The 25,267-nt window shown below is 36.1% G+C and overlaps 1 protein-coding gene across 1 annotated transcript in view; it reads left to right on the plus strand.

Moving 5' to 3' along the window:
• Positions 1-24,344, plus strand: part of FAM171B (family with sequence similarity 171 member B) — a 78,877-nt gene extending 54,533 nt beyond the window's left edge. The window contains exons 2-8 of the mRNA XM_023212394.1: positions 1,078-1,311; positions 4,278-4,370; positions 7,868-8,026; positions 11,796-11,966; positions 14,626-14,742; positions 21,646-21,769; positions 22,035-24,344. Coding sequence (XP_023068162.1) covers positions 1,078-1,311; positions 4,278-4,370; positions 7,868-8,026; positions 11,796-11,966; positions 14,626-14,742; positions 21,646-21,769; positions 22,035-23,379 — 2,243 coding nt within the window. The 3' untranslated portion in view covers positions 23,380-24,344. The remainder of the gene's footprint in view (positions 1-1,077; positions 1,312-4,277; positions 4,371-7,867; positions 8,027-11,795; positions 11,967-14,625; positions 14,743-21,645; positions 21,770-22,034) is intronic.
• The last annotated feature ends 923 nt before the right edge of the window (positions 24,345-25,267 follow it).

Below are 25,267 nucleotides of genomic sequence, written 5' to 3' on the forward strand. Positions count from 1 at the left end.
TTTTTTAAAAAATAGTACACTTGTAAAGGGCACTTACCATGAATGGAGCTTGCAGGACTGGAAGTTGCTATGGGTGAGTGTGAATGTGAAGCCCTAGGACATTACCGTATACTACTGTAGACTATGCAAACACTCCACAGTGGTATGCTTAGGCTATATTAAATTTAGAAAAAAAATATTTTTCTTCAATAAGTTAACCTTAGCTTACTATAACTTCATAAACAAAAAAATTCAAACTTTTTGATTCTTTTGTAATAACACTTAGCTTAAAAGAAACACATTGTACAGATGTACAAATTTTTTCTACCCTTATTTGATAATATTTTTTTCTATTTTTAAAATTTTTTACTTTTTACTTTTTAAGCTTTTTTTTTGTTAAAAACTAAGACACAAATATAAACATTAGCCCAGGCTTACACAGGGCGGGATCATCAATATTATTGTTTTCCACCTCCACATCTTGTCCCACTGGAAGGTCTTCAGGGGCAGCAGCATGCATGGAACTGTCATCTCCTAAGATAACAATGCCTTTATTTTTTTGGAATACCTCCTGAGTCTTTTTTAAAATTAACTTTTATTTTTGTGTGTAGAAGGACTGCATTGTAAAATAATGATTAAACAGTATAGTAAATTCATAAACCTGTAATGTAGTCATCGATTATCAAGTTTTATATGCTGTATCTAATTATATATGCTATACTTTCATACAACTGGCAGCACAGGTTTGTTTACACCAGCATCACCACTAACACGTGAGTAATGCATTGCACTGCAACACTATGATGGCTATGATCACTAGGCAATGGGAATTTTTTTAGCTCCATCATGATCTTCTGGAAGATTATATATGTGGTCCATCATTAACTGAAATGTTGTTATGGAGCACTTCACTGTATTAAAATTTATTTCATTTTAGGAAGAATAATGAATTCTTCATTATTATATGTATTTATGTGTAGTTCCTAAGTTTAACAACAGTTTTGTACTGTTATTTAGATATGTTGAATGACATTTAAAGACTATGACATATGCATTATAGGATACAACACACTGCAATTTCTACCTTTTTCTTTCCAGTGTCTGTATTTATGCTGAAAGTTCAGGTGAATGACATCATCAGTCGTCAGTACCTGAGCCAAGCAGTTGTAGAAGTGTTTGTAAACTACACGAAGACAAATTCCACAGTAACAAAAAGCAATGGAGCAGTCCTGATAAAAGTACCCTACAAATTAGGACTTAGTTTAACTATTATTGCTTACAAAGATGGCTACGTGTTGACCCCTCTGCCTTGGAAAACCAGAAGAATGCCAAGTAAGCACTTAAACACTATTTTTGTTTTGTTTTGTTTTTGCTAAATATAAATGATTTTTTTTCTCTGTTTGGGGAATATCTTGTTCTGGTAAGCTGAAAATGAGAAAGCTTAAGTCAGTTTAAGGAGGTTAGAAGGGCGTGCCACTTTAAAGAAAGCATTGTCTTGGTCTTTTCAGGCTGCTATAGTGAAATACTCTAAGCTGGGTAGCTTGTAAAGAAGAGGAATTTATTTCTTGTAGTTCTGGAGTCTGGGAAGTCTAAGATCAAGGTGCCAGCAGATTCTGTGTCTAGTGAGGGCTTTTTTGTTTATAGATGATTATCTTCGGTGTCCTCACATGGTAGAACGGGCAAACAAGTTCTCTTGGGCCTGTTTTAGTTCAGGGTCTTATGTCCCAACAGGTAAACTATCTGAAACCTCCCTAACATATTATAGATTTAATTCATTTTTAAAAATTGGCAAAAATAATCTTTAAAGAATAAATGTGTAAAGATACATGGGAATCTTGTAAAAATACATCTCCGAGGGGCGATTTGCCATTACAGACAACTAAAATATTATATATCTACAAAATTAACAGTGAGTGATATTGTGCTATAAGTTGTATTATGGTACAAATTGGACACAGTATTTATAAAAATGTTATCTATGATAAGATGCCATTAGAAATCATTGAGAAAAGGCTGGATAGTCATTAAATGGTAGATATATTTTGGTTAACTATTTGGAATAAAGCAATTGAATCCATATGTGAAAATATATTGCTTAGATCGATCAAATGTGTAAAATAATTATATTAAATAGAAAATAAACTATCTGACCTTTCAGTTAGGATGGTCTGTTTAAATTTAAAAGCAATAAAAGATGCCATAAGCTATATGTGAACATATTATTTTAATAAACTCCTGTATGTCATAAACATGAAAAGCAACTGAGGTTGGAAAAATATTTGAAACAATAAGGCATAATGTCCTTAATATGTAAAGAATTCATACAAATCAATATGAAAATGCCAAGACCCTAACTAAATAAGGTAAATGGACAAAATCATGGCCTATCAATTTTCAAAACAGGAAATACAAATGGTTAGTAAATATGACAACATGCTTTAATAATCTAAGATCAGTACACCAAAGAAATACACACTTCTTAGATTTTTTTTTACCTTAAAAAAGTTGTTAAATGATTATCTTTAATATTGTCAAACAAGATAGGATCGGCATTCTCAAACATTCTCGGTAGAAGTACAAACCGGCAAAATTACCTCGGTAACAGTTTTTGAAATGTTTGTGTCAAAGTCTTCAAAATCTTCATAAACTTTGACCCAGTATTCCACTTTATGAATCTGCACAAATAAACGTATGTTAAAATATTAAATACAGTGGACAGACGTTCATGCACCAGGAAGTTGATGCAATATTTTTGTAATAGTGAAATGGAAACATTCTAAATCTATGGTATTAATGCAGTAAATAAGTAAATCTTGATACCTTAATAAATGAAATATGTGTGTTAAAAATGTTATGAAAAGTACGTTTTGGGAGAAATACGTTATTAAATGAAAAAGGCAGGGTAACAGTGTTCTGTATACAATATCATAATTCGCTATTTTAAAAAATCACAGGAATACCCAACGAAGAGCTATAATAAAATATTATTAATGATTGTTCCTGTGGTGGTATTGCAATGATCATCACTTTCATCTTATTTTCTGTGTTCCTCAGGTTTTTCACAGTAGGTATTACATCCCGTTTATAATAGGAAACAATTTTCATGGGAAAAGAAATCTGAATGTGTTTGAGGTTCAGAAAGATTCTCCTCATCTTTAATAGACGTGTGACTGAGAAAGTATCCAAATATGGCATAATGTCTTACTTAAAATCACCTTGACGTTCAAACTGTGACCCTCCCACCTCTCCAATTTAATCCATTACTCATTCTAAATGTTAATATATCCTGAAATTGAAATTACGTTTTTATTTGGTAGTTCTCTTTTCCTATGGAAGGAGAAAAGTATATTTCATTTTACCTCCACACATCATTGTATATTTTTTGTATTTTACTTTTCTCCATATTTTCTTTAAATTCTTTGAAATATCTCAAAATAATAAAAGTATTTCCATGCAACTGTGTTTTCTCTTAAGAGATTTGAGGATAGCATCCTATTTCTATTTTAAATACACAGCATAGAGGAAAGATATCAAATGAGAACTTGTGCTTTGGGAACTCCTCAAAACTGATTTTTCTTTTGAAGGATTGATGTTTGTTTTGATCTTGCTTGTAAAATGGTCTTTTGTCCCAGCTTCTTGCTCCAATCTTGAAATAATATCTTTCAGGTAATCTGCAGTTAACTCATCCCCAACAGGTAGTTCAGCTGCCTACACTTGTAGGCAGGTTTACCTCCATCCTACATTACTACTAAAGGTTGCCTTTGAATCATTTTTTGTGTTAAATTGTTTCCTTCTCTGCCAGCTCAGGATCCTTCTGGCAAACCACACTGTGTACAGAAGAGCACTGTGCTCTTATGTGAGAAGGTAAAAATGAAAAGTGGATATAGTTATATCTAGAGAAGCTTGAATCATGGAGCCAAAAAAATTTTTTAAAATCTTAATAACAAGTAACAATTAGAGAAAATATATCGGGGGGTTATTCAAGCATTTAACTTGATCATTTATATCTGGGGTTACAGAACATCATTCATCACCTTTGTATAGACTACTACTATCACATGGAACAGATTAGTAAAATAAATAGTGTTAACCAATGTTTTCTTCTTATTTTATTGTGACCTTTTTCCTCCATCATATTTTATATTCATTCTTCCTTTGTTTTGAATTGCTCTTCCCATCAAGCAGTTGTTCCCTGCCACACACACACTTTTTGAGACTTGCTGTTATGAAACTATATTTGTCCTAGTTTTTTCCTCCTCACGTTAAGTACAATATTCTAACTGTGCTATATTTCACAGTATATTCATCAGTTACACTTTCACTGTTCCCGCAAAGCCAAGCAAATATATGGCTATTTGAAGACACTATTTTAATTACTGGAAAATTAGCTGGTAAGTACCATACTTCTAACTAAGTAAGCACTTGAAGTTATTGTTGTGTAACTGTACTTCTTCACCAAGAATCAGTGTGAATTATAACTTGAGAAAATCTAAATTGTTCAGTGTGATTAGTACTGACTATAAGTTGATCTGAATTGATACTTATTTTACTGTCAAATGAATGGTGTGGCTTTTTCGTGTAGCAGGAATCATTTTTTCCGTTACTATTTTAGCCCCTCAAATAGGCACATTGTAGAGAACTTCTGTTCTTCTTTCCAAATCACATTTCTTACTGGGGCTTCCATGGTGGGAGAAATTGAGGAAAGGGCAGGACATATTGCTCAGGCCTTTGGGGCTAATTTGCAGATTGCCTCTTTCCTGCCTCCCGCATTAAATTTGTCGCTTTCCTGGGAGATGCCTAAGACTTGGTAGTAAAGTATCTGCTCTGGAGATGTGATTTGCCTCACTTGTGTTTCCCAAGGGGAAGAATGCAGAAATCATATTTTGGGTACTGATTCAAACTGTGTCCTCCAATTCTGCTTTACCAGCCACGAAGATGATGATTTCATCCTAACTCCCTGCAACCCGTAGAAACCTCAGAATTCTGTGACTCTTTGATTGCATATTTTAGGAAACCTCTATAAATGACAACAATTTACCTGTTTGTTTTGTATTGGTAAATTTATGTTTAGGTCTAAAGTGTAATAGGAATGACTGATAAAGTAAGAAAGCCCTCAAGGTAGAGTCCAGTAAGAGCGTCATGGTAAAAAGAACTCTCTGTGAAAGTTCTTTTCATATTTAGATGCTGTCTTATCTATTCCTAAAGTATGAAACCAGAAAATTTATTATTTGGGAAGAAAATAAACTAGGGCTTGCTGAACCTTGAAGCAATTTACTGAGTGAGGCTGTAGAATCTCTTACTTATGAAATACTAAGACATTTGCCAGATTTTTTTTTTCTTTGGGACGGAGTTTCGCTTGAGTTGCCCAAGCTTGAGTACGATGACGTGATCTCGGCTCACCATAACCTCTGCCTCCCGGGTTCAAGTGATTCTCTTGCCTCAGCCTCCCAAGTAGCTGGTATTACAGGCATGTGCTACCACACCCAGCTAATTTTGTATTTTTAGTAGAGACGGGGTTTCTCCATGTTGGTCAGGGTGGTCTTGAACTCCTGACCTCTGGTAAACCACTCGACTCAGCCTCCCAAAGTGCTAGGATTACAGTCATGAGCCACTGTGCCTGGCCAGCTTTTGTTTGTTTGTTTTTGAGACAGCTGGCTCTGTCACCCAGGCTGGAGTACAATGGTGCAATCTCAACTCGCTGCAACCTCCACCTCCTGGACTCAAGTGATCCTTCCACCTCAGCCTCCCAAGTAGCTGACACCACAGGCATGTACCACCACGCCTGGCTAATTTTTGTATTTTTCATAGAGATGGGGTTTCACCATGTTGGCCAGGCTGGTCTCAAACTCCTGACCTCAAGTGATCCGCCCATCTTAGCCTCCCAAAGTGCTGGGAGCTGCCATGCCTGGCCTTGCCAGAATTTTGAGTTAGTGATTTTTGCTGTGTATGGCAGAATGGTGGATGTGGAGCCTTGTGTGAAAGAATGGAAAGTAAATAACCACAAGTATACAGAGAAGCTATGTTTAATGCTGTTGGGGCCTTAATGAAATTAGCTTCTTCACAGTCCCTCTTCAGTGTTTGTTTTGATGCATCTCTACCCCTTACTGGCATCTTCAAACCCCATTAAAAATCATAGTTTCTGCTGGAATGCATGAAATGGATCTGTGTGACCATGTCCCGTACCAATCCTTTGCCACTGTGCCAAGCAATGGTAAGCACTCATTTGTCTGGAAAGTACTGGCCATGCCTTGGCAGGTTTCTGTGAGAACACTGTGAGTCCTCTTGAATTCTCAAATCCCTTCCTTTTACTGTCTCATTTTCCTAAAAGGTGACCCATTCATAAGGCCAGGCAGGAAAGAATGAATGTTTCATAATGATGTTAAATCTTTCTGTAAAAAATACATATCCTTACTGCTAAACTTCCATAAAATGTTTCATTAGGTTTGTACAGTGGAAATTAAGCCTGTGTGTTTATGTATTTATGGCTAAAGGAGAAATTAGAACATTTAGGAATGTACACCACCTGACAGAAGCTCAGCTAGACATTTTGCTTAGTGTGCATGTATTCAGTTGTTAAGAAATGTGGTCTTCAAAATAATTAAGCCACATATTTTAAAAGAGCAAGTCGTAGGTAGTACCTGTGAGTGATCAGAAGGCTTTAGATTGTATCCTCAACAACCAAACAAAAGCATATAATTATGTTACTTTTCTTAACTATTTTCCAGGTATTACTTTTTCTAGCTTCAGACACACAAAAACTACAAACTGAGAAGTCTTACATTGTTTCATTTATCATTTATTGTCATGCAACTCTTTAAAAACTGATGTCTTTTTCTATTCTAATAATTTAATTGATTGCTTCTGTCTTCATCGGTGACCTTACTAAAGTTCAAAGCAAAAGCTGATGTTTCTGATAATTTCCAGGTGTAAGAGTTGATCTTTGAATTATTAAATTCAAAATCTGTTGATTACAGAAATATCAATATTGTCACTGAATTCTCACTTGATAAATAATGTTAGAAGATACTGAGATATTTATACTTAGGAAAAATTCAGTTACTGAGATATTTATAAATTAAGTACCTGGCATTTGAAAGACTTTTAATGCATGGTTAGTTAACTGCTAGAGAAGCTTACCCACTTAAGTATGTGGCTGAATATCATCAGAGACACTTTTCTGTTGCAAGTTACTGAAAACCCTGTTTAATCTAGCTTAAGCCCAAAAGAAGCATTTATTTATTTCTCTTATAGATGGTAAGTGTAGGAATAGGACAAACTTTAGACATGGCTCGATCAAGACTTCAGTAGAAATAACTGAGAACTGGTTCTCAGTTTCTCAACTCTCCACTCTTTGAATGCTGCCGCGATTTTTAAACAAGCTTTCATTTTTTATTGCAAGATAGCTGTTACAACTCCTGGATGTATACCTGCTCACATAAAATCCAGTCCAAGCAAAACACACATTACATCTCATTAACTGTGCTTGGGACAGGGCCCATCATTGAACAAATCACTGTGGCCAAGAGAATGAGATGCTTTTAATTGGTTTCAACCCATTCTGGCATGCACCATCAACTCCACTACTGTTACAGAAATGAGACCCCAAATGAAACACATGGTCTAAAAATGGTCAGTGTGGGGTTCCCCAGAGTGGAAAGAAAAGGGTGAGGAATTTCTGGGCAGCAGAATCAATCAGTTACAAAGGTGCCTTGTGTCATCTAAAGAAAGGAAAATTTCTTAGTTCTGCATTTAAAATAATTACATGAGAAGATGCTAATTATATTTAGCAATAATAATAATTGCTTTTTTTAAAGTAAAACATCCTGACCAATGCTGCTATGGTCAACATGCCTTTATCTCTTTGTTAATAAGGTTTCCTTTATTCCAGATGCCAAATCTCAGCCAAGTGTTCAGTTTTCAAAAGCCTTAATTAAACTTCCTGACAACCATCATATAAGCAACGTTACCGGCTATCTTACAGTTCTACAACAGTTTTTGAAAGTGGACAATTTTCTGCATACAACTGGAATTACTCTCAATAAACCAGGTATTATCTTTTTGCATAATATAGTTATAAGAAACTTTAGTACACAAATCTTTCATCAAATGTTTAGCTATTTAGCTATTAAATATTCAATATTTAAGCTATGGATAATACACATCACTTGAGACATAAATCTAGTTATTAAAATGTATATAATAAAAATTCCCTTTATCCAATGAAATATATATTATTCAATGAAAGAAAAACTCTGCATACATTATTTCAAATGCATGGAAATTTTGATTTCTTTTAAATTTATTAAATTTTCTTTGCTCCAAAGCAGGTAAGGTACACAAAATAGTTATGATTATTGTATAGCTTTGAAAATTTAATACATTTAAAAATTAAAATTCAGTTCGTATTTTTTTCATAATTCCACCTATTCATTTTTATCCAACTGATGAGAAGTGTCAATAATTGAGATATAAAAAAGTTTATAGATTGGAGTAAGCTATTGTAAATATTTGCTCTTCTCTGTGTAAAATATAAATACTGAAAATACATGTATTTCAGAGTCAACAGCACTCATATTTCTATAAGGCTGTCGTAATATAAAAGGGGAACAATGGAATTTTACATTTGAAAATACATTCATAAATAAACCCCTTAAAAACATCATTTCCCTCTGTATATCCATACTTGTTCCGCCATTTTTTTTTCTTTTGAGATAGGGTCTTGCTCTGCTTCCCACGCTGGAGTGCAGTGGCATGATTTTGGTTCACTGCAGCCTTAAGCACCCAGGTTCAAGTGATCTTCCTACCTAAGCCTCCCAAGTAGCTAGGACTACAGGTGTGCACCACCACACCCGGCCAATTTTTTTTATTTTTTGTAAAGACGGGGTTTCGCCATGTTGCCTCGGCTGGTCTTTAACTCCTCTGCTCAACAATTCACCCACCTCAGCCTCCCAACGTGCTGGGATTACAGGCCTGTTCTACCATTTTTACCACTCATTGTAACCTAACTGAAAATCCACTGTTTAAAATAACCTCAAACAGTCTATAATTCTGATAGTTTCATCTTTTTTTCCAGATATTTTGTTTCATTTGAGGAACAGCCAGCAATGAGTGATAACAGGAAATGAGTATTTTGGTTAGATAGTTTTGTTTTGTTTTGTTTTGCTTGCTGTAGTTGATGCTATCTGTGCCCCAGCCAGATGACGCTCATTCTTGTGTTACAAACCTGCTTTTCCTACTGCATACATCTGTGACTGCCTGAGGGCATTCCTTGGTTCCAGGAAGCACACTTGACCGTCACATGGGGCAAGCTGTCAACCAATGACACACAAGAGCTGGTGTGGCTAGGACAACTCTGAGCCAGTGTATGTCCCCAGTGGAACTGAGCTGGAGTTACCACAGTGATAACCTGCTTGTTAACACATCCTGTGTTGGCTCCCTTCCTTCTGAATTATGCTTCTCTTAGTGATAGGTGCCTCCTGGGCTTACCTACAAAATAAACTATTTGCACTCAAATTATTATCTCAGGGTCTGCTTCTTGAGAAGCCAAACTAAGACATCTGCCAAGATTTTCCAGATGTAACCTAGAGCATACTGTAAATAAAAAGATTTACTAGAATGGTATCTGTACACACTATCACAAATGAAGCTCATGGCTCTGAAGGGTGTTCATGGCCAAGACTCATTAGATCCAGTGGAAAAGGGTCACAATGAACTCTGTCCCCCAACACTGTATTACCTGTTTTTGAGAGTATTCATTAAAAGTTTGGATTATCCTGAGAATGCTGCTATCATTTAAAAAGTTCTAGAGCAGTGCTGCCAAATGGAAATAACTCTTCTCTGTCCAACATGTGGCTGTTGTGCTCTTGAAACATGACCAGTGCACTGAGGAACTTAATTTAAATAGCCCCATGCGGCTAGTGGTCACTCTATTAAGATTACACAGTTCTAGAGTTCTGTGAGGATAAAAATGTTCTTTCATAAAAGTTTTGTTCTCTTTCTCATTGTTTTAATCAGTCTTTTCTCCCTTGCACCATTCTTTTCTCCTCTGAGTTGGCTTTATCTCAAATGCTGGTGTGTCGGTTTCAACAGTTTATAAAGCCATTGACTGCACAGAGCTGAAGGGTGGGGTTGAAGCAGGTACTTCAGAAAGCCAGCCAACCAGTTTTACTGAATAGTTTGATGTAGTTACTTAACAATTTATATAACATTTGATTTGTGCTTGCAGTGGATGACTTACTAGCAATACCAGCCTATAAAATATATATGGCACTGCTTTGCTCATTTAATATTAGTCCTTCAGGTAATTTACTACAGTTAATTCTTATATTTAATTGAAAATTTTCAATAAGCCACTACTTGCCCTGTCTGAAGGTTGAAGCCATTCCCGATGATAAGTAGTCATGATAACGAGTACTCTTTCTGTGGCTGCCAAGGCCCTCCACTCTTGCCTGTCTCCCCTGCTGCCCTCTAGCCCTGTGGCCACCTTTCTTTCCTGCACCTGCCAAGATCACTTCTAATTTGGAGGTTTTGGACTTGTTTATTCTGCCTAGAAAGTTCTTGGAGGTCCTTCCCATTTGGCTGCAGCTCAGATGTGCCCTCCTCAGACAGGAGGCCTTTCTTGACCACCTAATTATGTTCCTTTTCTAGATTATCATGCACTTACATTAGGATGGGGGGAAAAACTGATGAGGAGTAAATACATGGGGGGGAAAAAGGATATTTGATAGGAATTATGAAAAAAGTATTGCAGACAATATCAGAAATTATGTATTTATTGTGTCTTTGGGGCCCTTATGAGTGCATGGTGCTGGTAGGGACTCTGTAAATATTTGTTAAATGAATGAACAAAATTCAAGTTTTGAAGCCAAAGATTCAAAAGTGTAGACCAAAAGCAAATAGATAAAAAGTATACTTTCACCATCTATTTGTAAAAATACTGTAATTTTAACATCTATAATTTTATTCTTCATAAATATTCTGGTATATGTTATAACTTTGTTTGGCATTGCTAAATTTCAAAAGCAAAAGAAAGGCACTTTCTGCTCCCTCTCTCTGCCCAGAGTGTAACAGACATCTGTAGATAGTTCCTGATATTTAAGAAGCCTTACTATAAATTGTATAATTAAATCTTTAAAACCTTAGGCAAAACAATATAACCAATTCTGTTGTCTCCCTTTCTCCTACTTTTCAAGCTTTGAAGTCTAGTATTAGATTTAAAATCTAAGTTTATATTCTTTCGATTGTATGAATAATCAAGTATATTAAGACATAATTTTTATCAAGTAATATTACAGTGATTTTGTTTCATGTTTAATTGCCAAACCTATCCATTAAAAATTGTACTTTTAATCTGAATGCTTTTTATGTAAGAAGTGCAGCTGGATCTGTGGGTTCTAGCACTCTTTGAAACAGATGGTCTTGAAAAAGAGAGGGCCAGATATTTCAAATCCACATCTGCATTGATGGTGTATAATGGAGGCTTTATTTGAGTATGGTTCTGTAATGAGATAGGGTTTTTTTGGTTGTTGCTTTTTAGATTTATAAAAAATATTGAATTGGATTCTAGTGCCCTTATATCAGATGACTTAGATAACTTAGGCTTATATTGATTTATGTTACATTGCATAGCCTGTATTTAGACAATGTTTTAAAATTACATTTTAAAAATCCTTAATGTGTATTCAGTGTCTATTTGATATCTATTAAATTAGATAACGCTTGGTGAAATAGAGGAACTACTTATTTTAGACCCATAATAATTAGGTAACTACCACTTCTGTTTATATATGATTTTAATAAACTGTCCTCTTTTATAGGTTTTGAAAACATTGAATTGACCCCTCTTGCTGCAATATGTGTGAAAATATATTCTGGAGGAAAAGAACTAAAAGTCAATGGCTCTATTCAGATTTCTCTTCCTCTTCTACGTCTGAATGATGTAAGTGCAGGGGATCGCATACCTGCTTGGACATTTGATATGAACACAGGTATGTGAGCTAGCTTAAAATATTCTGAATATTTTGCATATTTGCCAATTGACTAGCTGGCTGTTTTATCTTAGAACTTGATACAACTCTAGTTTTTCAGCAACATCACAAATGTATTTGTTAGTGACCAAAATTGACCTCACTTTAATATAATACAGCTATTGGGGAAATGATGGGAATACACATGTCAAAAAATAGCATTATTTATTCATTCCATTACCTTTTTGTAGCACCACCATTCTGAGGTAGAAATAATTTTTTTAAAGTATCTCTCTTCTTAAGTTTGCTTTTGTTTTGATAAGCTCATAATACCTATCTAAAAGCATGGTTTAAGGCAATTGGGAAATGTATGCTAGTTTCATGAAAAAAAAATAACATTATGTTATTAAGAGATAGAAAGAGTAATTGTTTTTCCAAAGAAACCCCTTAGATACTAGCTTTGTTCTCTGGGTTTTGCCTCCTAAATAGCAGCTGGAAATATATGTGTATTTTCATCCTCAGCTTCCCTTTGTTTTGTTCATGGGTTCTCATGTAAATAAGGTAGGAGTGTAAGTTACCAAAAAAAGAAAGAAAGAAAAGAAAAAGGAAAATGATCAGCCCACAGCTGAAAAGCTTAGAGGTAAGGCTTCCTTGGGTGAGTCATGTACAGTCTAGTTAGTTTCACAGGGCTTGGGCTTGGTTCCTCTCCTCCTCCACTCTCATCTGTTTGCTCTGTATTAGCACCTTTCTAGGATAGGATTTCCCTTCAGAGTGACAAGAAGGCTGTAGGTGCTCTAATGTTATACTTTGCCAGGTTGAAGGCCAGTGCAGAGATTTTCTTAGGAGCTATATATAGCAGAAGCCCTCGGACTCACTGTAGTTGTAGAGTGGAGTTTGCATGCCCATCTTAGAACCTGTCTTTGTGACCTGCAAATTGAATGCACAGATTTATTTAGACTTCAAGTCACATGTTGAAGCTGGGGTGGAACCCTAAACTGATCATGTTGATGGAGAATAGGGCACAATAGATCCTCAAAGGAGACTTGAAATGGGTTTTCATGTGGGTAATAAGACCCCCAAAACACATACGTTTTCACTATAGAATATAAACAGTAATGTATCTATGTTTTAAAGAAAGAATGGAAACTATATAACCATGATAGTATGCTACTGAAAATCATTAGATTAAAAACTCTTAAGATTTGGAGTCTAGTCTGTTTACCAGCAGTACTATTTGGAATAAGTCATTTAACTTATTTGGGCCTCAGTTTCCTGATTTGTTGAATGAGGAAGCTGTGTTAAGGCACTTAAAGAAAGAATATCTGCTGTTTGAGTCCTGGTTGCTGACTGTTCTTTCTGACCAAGGCATTTATCTCTAACGTACCTTTCAGTGACAACATTTTTTGAATTGATTTATCACTGATGTAACACTTGTGGACTGTTTAAAAGCAATAGATTAAGTTATTCTCATCATTTTCAAGTTTCTCTACCTTATTAAAATACTTTTTTACATGTTGTAGATAATTCCCTATAATAAATCAATAAACCATAATACAAATATACACCAACTCAAATAGCTTTGTTATGCTATTTATAAATAAAACTTCATAAGAGGTATAGGTTTTACTGAATTCTTTTTTCTTTTGACAGCAAATTTTACTGGATGAGGTAACATTTATTGAAAGTTTAGAAGATCTAGTTCTATAAGAAGAATACCAACAGTACTAGACCAAAACAATATTTAGTAAAAAATTAAGGCCAAAAAACAATATATTTAATCAGAATATCAGAACAGGTGATAAGAGCTATCTTAATATGCACAGTTTAAATAGAATCTGGAGAGTCGTGATTTTTCTAAGTATGTCTATGTCCTTAGTTTATTTTATTATTTTCTTTTTACGAGACAGAGTCTTGCTCTGTCACCCAGGCTGGAGTGCAGCGGCACACTCTCAGCTCACTGCAGCCTCCACCTCCCAGGCTCAAACGATTCTCCTGCCTCAGCCTCCTGAGTATGTGGGATTACAGGCATGCACCACCACGCCTGGCTAATTTATGTGTTTTTTTAAAATAACTATTTTGTTTTAATATAAAATGACATTTTTTTGGAATGACAATTCTTAATTGGTATGCCAAAAACGTGTATTAATATCAAGAAATGTGAAAAATTTAGTACTTTTTAATTTTAAAACTCACAAAATTAATAGATGAGTTTTTCATGAATTTCATGATTAAGGCTTTGTGATCCAGTTATTTGAAGGTCTGATTCTAAGGTGAGTTTATTTCAGTACCTATTACAATAATAGGTATCGTAATTGATAATTTTTGTGTTTTTAACAGAGACGGGGTTTCACCATGTTGGCCAGACTGGTCTTGAACACCTGACCTTGTGATCCACGTGCCTTGGCCTCCCAAAGTTCTGGGATTACTGGCTTGAGCCACTGCACCTGGTCATCCTTAGTTTATTTGCAGTGTTTTTTGGTTATGACAAATCATCCAAATTATTCTATTACAGTATATACTATATTATAATATGATGTGATATATATTAGCCTATGATAATATATTGCCACAGTTTTCATAATCTTTGAAAAAGTCCCATAACATATTCTATGCATGACCATCAGTTCTTAAGATATATAACTGTAACTCACTGGTATTTTTTTCATACCTTCCTTTTTAGGTGCTTGGGTAAATCATGGTCGGGGAATGGTCAAGGAACATAACAATCATTTAATCTGGACATATGATGCACCACATTTGGGCTACTGGATAGCAGCTCCACTTCCAGGAACTAGAGGTATTGTAAAAAAATGAAAGTAATTTAAACATATACTCCAAATAGTCTTGCTGGAATTGATAGCAGCAGACCTCAGTTTTATTCTAAGCACTGCCACTTACAAGCTGTATGACAATGGGATAGGAACTTGATCTCAGCATTTTTTTTTTTTATGTGTATAAGATTAAGCTCCATGAACTCTAAGGTCTCTTATAGTTATATCTGATGAATCTGTGAAGAGTGAAGTTTGTTCAAATCAAGTATTTTCTTGGTCTACTTTTTTTTATGAATAAATTCTGTCCAAATCAGAGCTTTTGGTTGCAAGCAACAGAAAAATATTTTGAGTAATTTAAAAATATGCTATATTAGAAGGAAGTAGGGAGTTCACAGGATCCCAGGGAAGGCTGAAGAACCACATGCTGAAAGGTAGGACTCCTTGCTGTGCCAGATGGCCTAGTTAGCAGCCTGCTTAACAACCTTTGCCAGGTTGCTGCTGTGTGGTGGCTGGCTCCAACCCTTTCCAGCCCTTTCCAGTATTTTCCTTATACTGTTCCTGATCATTCTAGGGCTGAAGAATGATCATCCCATTGGACCACTTTTGGGTCACGAGCACACATGTTACTTGGTGGGGATTGAGGAGGAGAGGAAGGGCTCTTGGAAGTCTGCGGACACCATCATTCAAGAAAAGACTGAGGATGTATTAAATCAAGCTTGTCCAACCCCCAGCCCACAGGCTGTATGCAACCTAGGACAGCTTTGAATGAGACCCAATACAAATTTGTAAACTTCCTAAAAACATTGAGTTTTTTTTTTTGTGATTTTTTTTTTTTGAGCTCATGAGCTATCATTAATGTATTTTATGTGTGGCCCAAGGCAGCCAAAAGATTGGACACCCCTGTACTAGATGAAAACTGGTCTGACATTTTGAACAGAAGGAAGATGGAGGCTGGGGAGCAAAACTATGAATTGTCCCCTAGGGAATATCTGTTCATATTCTAGGAAAAATGAGAATTTCATTTCCTTATATTTAACATGTTGTCAAATTATCTAGGTAATTTGTAACTCAGGAAAACCTACATTGATCTCAAGTTGTGTACATTCCTCAAAATATTCAAACATTGCATATTTTAGCCATTAAATTTTGAAAAAAAGAAAAATTCTCTAACCTGCAGTAGTCTAGACTGGTTGCACTGTCAGCCTGCTACCACTTCCTGGGCCTTTTGGGTATGTGTTGGCATAAATCAAATTGCTTCTTGGCTTTCCCTGCCACCAGCTTTCATGAGTCAATTATGATAGCTTATTTTCCTTTATTCTTGTAGGTTTGTGTTTTTACAGATTAAAAACAAAGCAAAACGTTTAGTGTTATTTTAGTGAAGATTTTAGAGTGAAAGTTGAATACATGATTGAAGATTATGATATACATGCATTAGAGATAATTCTTTTGGTTTATCAAGTGTTTTGGCTCACAGCTGAGGGGTAGTTGCTACCTGGGTATTTCATACTGATTAGGGATAGTCCTAGTACTTACCCTGATCCAGAACATGGATGACATTTTACATATGTTTATCTGCAGCATTTTGTCATCTAACATTATTATGACTGTCTGTTATTTGAAGGCTATCGGTTTTCTCTAGTTTTTAAAATCAAGTTTGATTTTTATTTTCATTCTGTGTTGGCAAGTTTGAATTTTCTTTTTTGATTGGGTCTTGCTGTGTTGTCTGCCCAGGCTGGGCTCAAACTCTGGATCCTCCCACTTCAACCTCTTGAGAAGCTGGGACTAAGTAGCCATATATAATCAAGAGAAATGTTCTTTTTATTTCTATTTGAACTTAGTGCTTACAAGATTATTTATTCAGAAACCAGAGGGTGGTTACTTTTGCTTTTCATGATGCAAAATATCATACAATCTTGCCAGCTGTCTGGCCTTACCCCTTCTATATTTGCAACTATAATGAAATATTGATGAAAAACTAATTTCATACAACTCATTTCATTTTCAATAAAAATAACCTATGGAGCATTTAAGTTTTATAGAGAAATGTACTTACACTAAAAATATATCTAAAATAACTGAATTACATAAGATAGCTTTATGAATTACAAAAGCCAAAATTATTTTCTAAAACCACGTGGAAGTTCTGTTCCAGATTATTTGTTGGAAAAGATGTTGTTTGGATGAGTACGAAAATAAAAGTAGGGGCTTCTTGTTTAGTTTGAATTAGAGATCTTCTAGTGATGCTCTTGAAGAATTTATTCTGCAAGCATATCAGTCAAAGGAATACTACATTAGAAATATGGATAACTTGATGATAGCCCTTACTTTGTCTGTAATTAACTGAGTGAGCTTGAAATACGTACTTACCCAACTGAGCATTAGTTTTCTAGTTTCTACATTGGGAGAGTTGGATATTGTGTTAGTCTGCTCAGGCTGCCATAACAAAATAACTGCAGAGTAGTAACTGGCTATTAACAGAAATTTATGTTCTCACAGTCTGGAGGCTACTGTCCAAGGTCAAGGTGCTGTCAGGGTTGGTGAGGTCTCTTCCTGGCTTCTAGATGGCCATTTTCTCAAGTGTCTTCACATGGTCTTTCCACACACCAACCAATTCTCCGATTTTCAGTGGACGTTGATTATATCCTGTAATTCAATTCAATCCTGACATTAGTTAGCATCAGACCCCTCAGGTTAAGGGTTTAATCCCATAGGACTGCCCCCATTTCAGGTGCCCATTGCAAGCAGCAGGTTCTCAGATTTGGCTTCAAATGGGGGGTTTGCACAATTCTCTCCTCAGGTTTGATTATTTGCTATGATAGCTCACAGAAATCAGGGGAACACTTACTTACACTTAACAGCTTGTAATAAAGGAAATGATAAAGGATACGGATGAAGAGCAGATGAAAAGGTACATAGGGCAGTGGTCATGTGTACAGGAGCTTTTTCCCCCGTAGAGTTGGGGTGTATCACCCTTCTGGTCCGTGGATGTGTTTATCAACCTAGAGGCTTTACACACCCTACACTGTTGATGTTGATGGAGGCTTCCTCGTGCAGGCATGATCAATTATTAACTTAATCTCCAGCCATTCTCCCTCCCGGAGTATGAGGGGTGGTGCTGAAAGCTACAAGCTTCTAAGCATGGCTTGTTGGTCACCAGCCCCCAAGCATGAGCCTGTCCAGAGTCAACTTAGAACAAAAGATACTCCCAACACCCAGAAAATTCCAAGGGATTTAGGAGCTCTATGTTAGGAAACAGGGTCAAAGACCACATAATAGAACAAAAGACACTCCTAGAACCCCTGTTGCTCAGGAAATTCCAAGTGTTTTAGAAGCTCTGTGCCAGAAACTAGGGACAGAGACCAAATATATATATGTTGATTATGACACAATTCCTAATGTCCCTAAACATTTTAAGATATAATACTATAAAATCAAAATTGTGCCTATGATGAGCTAGTGTTTGCAGGGCTTAAGTGCAAGAGATTAATTTTTCAGATTGCTGTAGGAGAGTAAGTGGTTGAGTACAGAGTTTAATAAGCAAGTGTTTTAAATGTGCATGTTAAATATACTTGAATGAAAAAAACGCTTTTCTACCTAACTCCTTTTAGGCACGCATGCACACACATACAGACAGATGCATTCTCTTGCTACTGCCATGCGTATAGGATTTGGGGCAAACTCCATATGTCAACATCCTGTTTCCAAATGTGAGTTTTGTTGGATTCCTGTGGAGTTGTTAGCATTATTCCATTCTGGAAACAAACTCATTTATGCCCAGTTATAATCAAACCAACCCTCCATACCAATCTACAGATAGCAGAAAGTTACTGTCATTTCATGTTTGACAAAATTTCATATCATACAGTGTTGTGCTTGTTTGTCTATTAAATAAGATAGATCAGTCACCATCTGTGAAATTATGGCCAATATTAGAGTGCCCGTTTTAATATAACCTTAAAGCTTCATTCAACAATAGTGTGGTATAGCATAAACTGAGCGCTTATTGTGAGCCAAGCACTGGTCTAAGTGTTTCACAAGTATTTACTCATATCTAACCCATGTGAACTGCTGAGGATTAAATAACTGTTACTGCTCTGCAGATAGGGGAAGTAGATAGAAAAGAAATGAAACTTTCCCAAGACTGCATAAAAATAAATGGTGAGGTGAGAGTTCCAATTCAGACACTTTGGCTCTAAAGTCTACATGCATAACTGCAGTACTGTGTCTCCAAATCTTTAGTGGAAAATTTGAAAGATAAAATTAAAGAGGTGGTGGTCCCTCAAATTCTTCAGTGTCCTCAGTACAGGTGGGAGCCTCATTCTGGAGTTTTCTCGTGGTAAAGATGACCAGAAACTAGTTGCCCCACCACTCACTCTTCTTACCCTATCTCCCTGAATACATATTAGAATATAATTGGTACTGATAAGTAGACTTATTATATACCTTTTTGAGCTTTGTGATATTGAAGTCTTTGTGATATTGAAGCAGATTACCTCAAGATTAGCTGCCCAATAGCATTCATCTTTATCACGTTTTTAAATGTTTTATATTTGTGGGTACATAAGTGTTTATATTTCTCAGGTACATGAGCTATTTTAATACAGGCATACAATGCATAATAATCATGCATAATAATCACATCAACATAAATGGGGTATTTATCACCTCAAGCATTTATTTCTTTGTTATAAATGTTTTAATTATACTCTTTATTTTTAAATGTACAATTATTGTCTGTATTCACTCTGTTGTACTATCAAAATACTAGATCTTACTCATTCTAATTAACTAAGCATCCCTACTCTCCCCCAACCCCACACCACCCTTCCTAGCCTCTGGTAAACCATCATTCTACCCTCAATTTCCAGTTGTTTTAGTGTTTAGCTCCCACAGATGAATGAGAACATGCAAAGTCTATTTTTCTGTGCCTGGCTTATTTCACTTAACACAATGTCCTGAACTCCCTTTCATGTTGTTGCAGATGACAGGATCACATCCTTTTCTATGGCTGAATAGTACTCCATTGTGTATATATGCCACATTTCCTTTATCCATTCATCTGTTGAAAGACACTTAGGTCACTTTCAAATCTTGGCTACTGTGAACAGTGCTGCAATGAATATGGGAGTGCTGATATCTCTTTGATATATTGAGTTCTTTTCTTTTGGGTGTATATCTAGCAGTGGGGTTGATGGGTCATATGGTAGCTCTATTTTTTTTTTGAGAAACATCCTAATTGTTCTCCATAGTGACTATATTAATTTACATTCTCACCAACAGTGTCGGAGGGTTCCCTTTTCTCTACATCCTCACCAGCATTCATTATTGCCTGTCTTTGGATAAAAGTCATGTGAACTGGGTGGGATAAGATGATCTTATAGTAGTTTTGATTTGCAGTTCTCTGATCAAATATGTCGAGCTTCTTTTCATTTACCTGTTTGCCATTTGTTTGTCTTTTTTTGGGAAGTGTTCTATTCAAGTCTTTTGGTCAGTTTTTAATGGGATTATTAGAATTTTTCCTGTTGAATTGAGTTCCTTATATATTCTGGTTATTATTTTCTCCCATTCTGTGGGTTCTCTCTTCTCTTTGTTGATTGTTTGTTTTGCTCTACAGAAGCTTTTGATGTTATCCCATTTTTGCTTTGGTCGCCTGTACTTGCAGGATATTACTCAATAAATCTTTGCCCAGATTTATTGGAGAGTTTCCTCAGTGTTTTCTTTTGGTGATTTTGTAATTTGAAGTCTTAGATTTAAGTCTTTAATCTATTTTGATTTGATTTTTGTATATGGTAAGAGATAAGAGTCTAGTTTCATTCTTCTGCATAAGGATATCCAGTTTTCCCAGCACTGTGTATTGAAGAGACTGTCTTTTCCCCCAATATGTGTTCTTGGCACCTTTGTTGAAAATGAGTTCACTATAGATGTATGGATTTATTTATAGGTTCTCTGTTCTGTTCCATTGGTCTTATATGTATGTTTTTACCACTAGCATTCATTTTTATGTTGAAATCATCCTAGTCAGCTTTTACTGCAGTAAAGCTTATCACGATGCCATTCCTATATGTATGTTCTCATAGCAGGAGGATAGTGGGTCAGTTGTGCTCCATTTACTCTAGAGCACAGGTAGAAGGAGATGCAACTCTTAATCCTTCAAGTCTTAGAATTTTTGGATTCTATTTCTTTATACCCCTGCTTGCTTTGGTAAATCCTTTTTTTGAATTTGTCTTTAAAATTTTTAAAGATTAAATAAAATAGAATGTTGATTATCAGCTGTATTTACTATCTTAAAATCTCTTTGTACAAAGCTCAAATTAGTTAAAAATATTTTCTCCCAGTTTATTTTACCAACTTTTTTTGTTACTTGGATCACCAGTTTTACTGCCTTTTGAAACAGTTTTCTCACTGCCTGGCCTGGAAGCCAATGTCATATGTTTTAAGCTTTCTATAGCAGCATCTCAGCATCTTCTGTCATAGCCATTGCTGCGGTAACAAACAACCCTGCTGTCTCGGTGGCTAACAATATCAAACACTTATTTGCTACTTACATTTCATGAGTGTTTCAGGTTGTCTGCTACACTGTTGAACTTGGCTTCATTCAGTTCAACAGATACTCTCATTCTAGATGCCAGGATGAAGGAATGAAAACTCTCTGGGATATGCTATTCACATATTAGAAGGCTTGAGCAAGAGGGCAGAGCCATACCATGCAAACTTATTTAATATGCTCACATTTCATTGGTTAAAGTGAGTCAGTCAATGAAGCCAACGGATAGGGAAGGTTTACTTCACCCATAGGGAAATCTGTCATAGGAGGGGATCAAACAAATAAAAGTGTGTACACTTATTCAATGTGCCTCACCCAGCATGTGACATAGTTGAGAATTTGATCTAAAATAACATTTTCTCTTTGTTTATATTGAACCATGTAGGTTCAGGTATAAATGAAGATTCCAAGGACATAACTGCCTACCATACAGTATTTCTTACAGCCATATTAGGAGGAACAATAGTCATTGTCATTGGATTTTTTGCTGTACTACTTTGTTATTGCAGGTAAGAAAATATTAACACAGAATGTGTTTCTGGCTATAAACACAGAAATTATCAAGGTATGGTATCATTTCAGTGTATTCTGTACATTGAAAAGTTTATTTGTAGAAATAAATGTAATCTTACAATATAGCTTTTCTTATTTTTAATCTGCATATCTCACAGTAGCATTGCACATATATGATGTGTAGATTGTGGAGTGATTTTTAAAAAATGAACCATTTGTGTCATAACTTTTAAATATTTTTTGCCTTCTCTTCTACTCTAGGGATAAGTGTGGTACTCCACAGAAAAGAGAAAGAAATATCACTAAACTTGAGGTCCTCAAGAGAGACCAGACAACTTCAACAACACACATAAATCATATCAGTACAGTTAAAGTTGCATTAAAAGCTGAGGACAAGTCACAGTTATTCAATGCCAAAAACTCCTCATATAGTCCTCAGAAAAAGGAACCATCAAAGGCAGAAACAGAAGAAAGAGTTTCCATGGTAAAAACTCGGGACGATTTTAAAATCTACAATGAAGATGTTGCATTTCTATCAGTCAATCAAAATAATTACTCAAGAAACCCAACACAGTCTTTGGAGCCCAGTGTAAGGTCCAAACAACCTAAACATATTAACAACACTCTATCTTCATCTCTAGGTGATGCTCAAGATGAAAAGAGGTATCTCACAGGTAATGAGGAGGCATATGGGCGTTCCCATATTCCTGAACAGCTTATGCATATTTACAGCCAGCCCATTGCCATTCTTCAAACATCTGACCTCTTCTCCACACCGGAACAGTTACATACTGCTAAGTCAGCTACTTTGCCAAGAAAGGGACAGTTAGTCTATGGCCAACTGATGGAACCAGTAAATCGAGAGAACTTTACGCAGACCTTGCCCAAAATGCCAATTCATTCTCATGCACAGCCCCCAGATGCCAGGGAAGAGGATATCATACTTGAAGGTCAACAGAGCTTACCATCCCAGGCTTCAGATTGGAGCCGATATTCAAGCAGTTTACTGGAATCCGTCTCTGTTCCTGGAACACTAAATGAGGCTGTTGTAATGACTCCATTTTCATCAGAACTTCAAGGAATTTCAGAACAGACCCTCCTGGAGCTGTCCAAAGGAAAGCCCTCCCCACATCCCAGAGCCTGGTTTGTGTCTCTTGATGGAAAGCCAGTTGCGCAAGTGAGGCACTCCTTTATAGACCTGAAAAAGGGCAAGAGAACCCAGAGCAATGACACCAGTCTGGACTCTGGGGTGGACTTGAATGAGCTTCACTCAAGTAGAAAGCTCGAGAGGGAGAAAACATTCATCAAAAGCATGCATCAGCCCAAGATCCTTTACTTAGAAGATTTAGACCTAAGTAGCAGTGAGAGTGGAACCACCGTCTGTTCCCCTGAGGACCCAACTTTAAGGCACATCCTAGATGGAGGGAGTGGAGTGATTATGGAGCACCCTGGGGAAGAGTCCCCAGGAAGGAAAAGCACTGTTGAAGATTTTGAAGCTAATACATCCCCCACTAAAAGAAGGGGCAGACCACCACTAGCCAAAAGAGATAGCAAGACTAACATCTGGAAGAAGCGAGAGGAACGCCCACTGATTCCCATAAATTAACTCCAACGGGGATTGTGTGTCTGCTGTCTCGTGCTGTTTATTCTTGCTTCTTGTTGTAAATTGCAGTATGAACTTAAGAAGTTGAGACTGAGCAATCTCATGGTTCTTGGACATGTCTCAAGCAGAGTAAATGATAATTCAGTAATCAGAGAGAAAGATACCAAGGAATGCTTTTTCTGGCCTGTTCATTTATTTTTGGGTAATGAATTACAGTATCCAAGTTTTCAAAATGTAAAATAGCATCAAGATGTTAGTTTTCTGAAAATGTTGCTCGGCCAGCCAGTTTGGCCTTGACTCTCTTAAGAATAAACAGTGAAATACATACTCCTCAAGTTGCCTCCAAAAATGTTGCCTCTGCCATGGTGACTACCCCATGGAACATTTAGAAACAAAACTGACTTCAGGCATCATATTCTTTTAAATGTTACTATTACGTCCTCTTCTGCCTATACTTAAAAATAACTTGATAAATGACTTGGACTGATGTTACTCTAGAGTTATCTCAAAGAAAATGTTGTTTGGTCTTTAAACAGCATGTGTATTGTATCATCCCAAACGTAAATCCTACGTTTATATAATATGGACAAGAAGCTACTTGGTCATTAGAGAGGGAGACACCAGCTCTTTGGTTGTTTTTGGATATAACTTCACAAAATAAGTAAGGTGTTAATTTGTAGATTAGAAATTTGGCCATTAATGTTCTAATGCTGAGTTTTTATTTAAAAATTAATTATTTTTTCTTCCCCTCAACAATGAAGCAAGCTTAGCTGTCAAGGAAAACTTTTTACAAATCTGAAAAAATAATCTGTGACTTTGATTTAAGGCTCACTGATACTTTTAGGCTAAATTGGTTTTAATATATTTCTTCTATTCTAAAAACCTGAACTCAGTCACTTAAAGGCTATGAAATTTTAACAAATGATGTGAAAGTTTCTTTTGAACACTAAAATATGTGGAGATAAAAATAAACATTGATTTATTTTTCTTAAATGTTGATGAGAAGAAAAAGAAATGCCATTTTTCCTGAGGCTCAAAAATACCTTCAGGATAGTAGTTGTGTATCCAGATATTGATTTGCTTAAAAGATGTTTAAGAAAAACAGTTTCAATTTCAGGGGAAAAGTAAAAGTTTTTCCCTAAGTCACTTATAGCCTTTGCAACTTCTTTTATCAGTTTTGTAAGTAATATATCTATATTCTTTTCATCATAGCAAGCATTCAATGTGAACAACTTTTTCATTAACTCAATTACCATTCATACATCCTAAAAATAAAAAGCTCATTATTCATTAAAATCAACTGATTCCGGCCGGGCGCGGTGGCTCAAGCCTGTAATCCCAGCACTTTGGGAGGCCGAGATGGGCGGATCACAAGGTCAGGAGATCGAGACCATCCTGGCTAACATGGTGAAACTCCCTCTCTACTAAAAAATACAAAAAACTAGCCGGGCGAGGTGGCGGGCGCCTGTAGTCCCAGCTACTTGGGAGGCTGAGGCGAGAGAATGGCGTGAACCCGGAAGGCAGCGGAGCTTGCAGTGAGCTGAGATCCGGCCACTGCACTCCAGCCCAGGCGACACAGCGAGACTCCGTCTCAAAAAAAAAAAAAAAAAAAAAAAAAAAATCAACTGATTCCATTTTTCTTAAAATTTCCCTGAAGGCAAATATCTGAAGCACCTTTCCCTTGTGGGGGTAAAAATCCTAAATTGCTTTATTTTTCATTCCCTGCTATTCAACATGGGAGCAACATAGAGACCGTCAACAAGTTCAATGAACCAAAATAGCCACATTTGCTTCAGTAAAATTATAGCTAGATGTGCAAATTTTTCCTGCAACTTCTGCAACATCTAACCTGTCAAATAACTTTCCTACCATTCTGTGTTAACCCAAAGAA

The sequence above is a fragment of the Piliocolobus tephrosceles genome, chromosome 11, assembly GCF_002776525.5.
Source record: "Piliocolobus tephrosceles isolate RC106 chromosome 11, ASM277652v3, whole genome shotgun sequence".
Taxonomy (NCBI): domain Eukaryota; kingdom Metazoa; phylum Chordata; class Mammalia; order Primates; family Cercopithecidae; genus Piliocolobus; species Piliocolobus tephrosceles.